Source organism: Ornithodoros turicata, chromosome 8 (assembly GCF_037126465.1).
Source record: "Ornithodoros turicata isolate Travis chromosome 8, ASM3712646v1, whole genome shotgun sequence".
NCBI classification, from domain to species: Eukaryota; Metazoa; Arthropoda; class Arachnida; order Ixodida; family Argasidae; genus Ornithodoros; species Ornithodoros turicata.
Window position 1 is genome coordinate 34,373,687 of NC_088208.1, and position 4,160 is coordinate 34,377,846.

The window sequence follows — 4,160 nt, forward strand, 5'->3', positions numbered from 1 at the left end:
TGAAATTAAAGCGGTCTTTTCAGTCTAAATATTTAAAAAAAAATACCACATCAAGCTGACATAGATGCGTGGCATGCATGTCCGTTGACCACATACCGCGTTGACTACACACCACAAAGATATCGTGCTTTCCTGGGGGAAACATTTAGTGTCTCCGTTTACTCCATTCCACGTCGTGGGACGTGCTGCTTCACGGAGGGCTTATGAAACAGCGTGCTCGGAGTCGCTTATAGTCGCTTATTCTTGCTAATAGATAATAGAGTTGTATTTATTACCATTGTCTCAATTATTAGGCATCAACTAAGCCGGCGGAGGCGGACTGGCAGCAGGAGGCGCTCCATCTGCAGGAGGTGACAAAGGAGGTGGTGGCGCTCCTGCGGGTGGAGGCGATGAGGGAGGTGGAGCTCCTCCAGGTGGGGGTGATGCAGGTGCTGGAGGCGCTCCTGCGGGTGGAGGCGATGAGGGAGGTGGAGCTCCTCCAGGTGGGGGTGATGCAGGTGCTGGAGGAGGTGGAGCTCCTCCAGGTGGAGGTGATGCAGGTGCTGGAGGCGCTTCTCCAGGTGGAGGTGCTGGAGGCGCAGGTGGAGGTGACGTTGGTGGAGGTGCTGGAGGCGCAGGTGGAGGTGACGTGGGTGGTGGAGGTGACGTGGGCGGTGGAGGCGGCACGTCCGCGGGAGGCGCTGCCGGAGCAGGTGACGGCGCAGCTGGTTTGGATGGCTCCACTGGCTTTGGTTCCTGTTTCTTCTGTTCCACCTTTGGTGGTTCATCTTTCTTTTGTTCCGCCTTTGGTGGTTCCTCTTTCTTTGAATCTGGTTTTGGAGTTTCCGGTTTCTTCTCTTCAGACTTGGGAGTTTTCTCCTCTTCCTTCTCGTCGTCGAGTATCTTCTTATCCCTTTTCATTCTCCTCATGATCTTCTTCTCGAGCCTCTCCCTGTCTCGTTGCTCCTCGTCAACTTGCTTCTTGACCATCTCCCGTATGTTAATTCTGCGACAAAATTCAATCAGTTGCTTCTTACCGAGGGGTTCGATTTCGAAATGATCTGCGAACTCCTCTTCCGATGACGACGACGAAGACTGTTCAGGGGGTGGTGGAGCGGAAATTGGAGGAGGAGGAACCAAGTAAATTACCGAAGCAGCCGGGGCCGCTTCGGGTAACGGTTGAGGTGACTTCGCACCGAAAAGGGACGCGAAGAAACCGCCAACGCCAGTGGCCCTCGGAGCAGATGGAGGCGGTGAAGACACAGGACTGATGGGAATTTGTACGGGGATAGGAGGTGGTGGTTCTGGGGCAGGTTGGGCCTTTTTCTTGTGCTTCCTCTTTTTCTTCTTGGGAGCCACGTTGCCGGTCTTTCTAAGCATAAAGAGTTGATCCAGTCCTTCGCCCTCGGAAATGTAGCTCTCCAACTGGCGACTGCTGCCTTTTCTTCCTGACCATCTCCCATAGTCGCGCCCCTCGTTATCATCTTTATCCTCGTCACTCTCGTCACTCTGATTTGCGTCAGACGTTTTTCTCCCATTCTTTTGGTCAGTGTCGTCGTCACTGTGATCCTCATCACTACTGCCTCGGCGTTTCGATTTCTTCGATTTCGACTTCTTTTTCCGTGATTTTTTAGACCTCGACTTTTTTCTACGAGGTTTCCTATCCTCGTCTTCCTCATCTCGACCTCGCGACTTCGACCTCCGCCTGCGGGAGCTCCGCTCGCCATCCCTAGTCCTAGACTTTGAGCGTCTTCTACGAGGTCGCTCGTCTTCATCTTCATCGCAATACCTATCCCTTCTAGGAGACCTTCGAGAACTGGGACCATAATCTCTGTAATCATCACCATCTCTATCGTAATCCCTGTATCTCTCTCGTCCTCCACGAATCCCTTCTCTCGGAGAAGCATAACCGCCATCGACATCTTCATCTCCGACATTGATAGTGATATTTATCTGACTATTCGTGCTTCCCTTCGGGTTGTAGGGTGCGGAGCTTCTGCGACGAGAATATAAATCTCTCGTGTCAAAATCATCGTACATGCCGGGGAGATCGCAAGGCGGTGGAGGCATCATGGGCAGGTAAGGGTTATTAGGGTCCGGTGGCGGAAATGAAAACGAGTCTGGTCCAAAGGGAAGATGTCCCATCGTCCCTAGAGACATCATGTCTTGCGGTGGGGGCTGCTGGAACGGCCCCATTGGTGGCGCATCAAACGGTGGCGGTCCCATGGCGAAAGGAGGCTCTGGATAAGGCATTGCCGGTGGACCATACGGGGGAGGTATACAACAAGGAGGCTGAACGGAAGGCGCGCCTCCTGCGAGCACGGTGGCCGAAGTCTGCTGCACTGGCGGAGGCGACATATCCTGCGGGTACTGGCCCGGTTTTCTAGCCAAGAGGACATACCTCTGTTTGCTCGCATATCTGAGCCTCTGGAATGTACAAGAGTGTTGATGAGACACCGCCTCCAGGCCATCAAAGCGAAACTATATTATTGGACGATGTGGATTTTTCTGGCGCAAAAGCATCGATGGCTATTATGCGTCGAGCTAGAAAAAAAAAACAAAAAAAAAACAATCACTGCAGGTTGTTTTGCCCATTGACCCATGTTACCTTGTTACGTTATCTTGTTCGCTAGTTTAGTCCGGCCGTTCTCTCATTTTGCGTCAAAGCTTATTATTTGTAAGTATGTGTAGTATATGTCTAAGTCTGTTTTATGTCTAAGACACACATAGCTTTCAAGCGAAAGAGGAAAAAAATACATACCGTAGTCTGTGGCTCTGTCATGTCGAATGTAGGCAATCCCCAGTCCGCGCTGCGAAAAATTTGACCTAAGTGGGATTTTGGTGTGCCGTCATCTGCGGCTGGAACGACGACCGCCGCCGCCGCCGCGTTCGATCACGCACCCGAGCGCTACGCGGTGCGTCCACTCCTTCTTCTTCTTTGCCACATTTTCTGGATTGGGCAGATATCGCACCAAAAAATCCACCAAGCGATATTGGCTAGGGCTAGCCCTATAACGGGCACTGGTACAGGGTACAAAGTACAGTGAGTATTCACAAATACACCAGTGGTATGACGCAGCAGAAGAAAACAAAATTTAATATATGACTTTTCGATGGCTATTCCGGCATTATGATCAGGCGAAACAAAACGGTACGTCATCGGAAAATGTGATGCAGCGTGTTCGAGGGAACTAATGAAATGTGTGAGATTGACGTGCTATATAGGCCTAACTCGTCCTGTGCTGTTTCCTGTAACGTAGCTTTCTGTCTGCGCCGCAATGAACAGCCAAGTGGCCCAGGCAAAAATGGCAATCGCTGGCATCGAGCTTAGCCTTAGGCAAGCCCTTTTGTGTTTTTCCGCGGCAGAAATTTGAGCGTCTCACAAGCTATATAAGGCCAACACTGCAGGCCGAAACAAAGAAGCAGCGCCGCAGACCAACCATGTTGTGTACCCATTTCTCTTTTTTTTTTTTTCGCGGGCTCCAAACATGAATGAGTCAAACATGTAAGCCTCCAATGACCAGATTCAATTAAATCAAGCAACTCGCCAGGATGCGGACCTTCGAACCCGTTTTCCCGTTTTCCGGTCAGATATGCTACCGTATAACGTATAACGATATAACGTAGAACATTGGGGAGGTGCATATTCTGTAGAGTGAAGATAGAGATTGAATGGTGAGGCAAGACACCGGAGGGCCGTCAGGCAGGCATCGCTCTGTCACAGCAATCCATCTGCCAGGAAAGCACAGGACCTCGTTCCCTATCCCTAATACGAGGAACCTATTCGAAAGGAATTTTCCTTCCCTTCGAAGCTAGTTGCAATGCCGCGCACTACTAAAAGCCCAGTGATCCAGCATGCGGAAATATTGCAGCAGTATGCAATCATACGCGAGAAGCGATATAGAGCTTGTATTCATTTACCATTTCCTACTATCTGCACTTCGAAAGCTGTGGTACGCCCATTAAATTAAAAGACCAGGCCGACGGAGCACGGCAGAGGATGGTTATGACGACCTTTGTGAACTCATAGCATGTGGCAGTGCCCAATTAGTCAATATGAACCCTAGTTGACTGTTAGGTCGTTAAGTTCGGTTCGTCGACCCCGGAATGAACCGCATACTTCCGGTGCAGTGACAGATACGAAGCAAAAGGTCGTTCACACTGTCTGATGCAACGTGCCA

The 4,160-nt window shown here is 50.7% G+C and overlaps 1 protein-coding gene across 1 annotated transcript; it reads right to left on the reverse strand.

Moving 5' to 3' along the window:
- Positions 1 to 249: 249 nt before the first annotated feature.
- Positions 250 to 2,920, reverse strand: LOC135366176 (WW domain-binding protein 11-like). Its single transcript, XM_064598836.1, has 2 exons — positions 2,741 to 2,920; positions 250 to 2,406 (listed from the first exon to the last, which is right to left on the reverse strand). Exons 1-2 carry the CDS (start codon positions 2,759 to 2,761, stop codon positions 301 to 303), a joined length of 2,127 nt encoding a protein of 708 aa, XP_064454906.1. The 5' UTR covers positions 2,762 to 2,920; the 3' UTR covers positions 250 to 300.
- Positions 2,921 to 4,160: the final 1,240 nt, after the last annotated feature.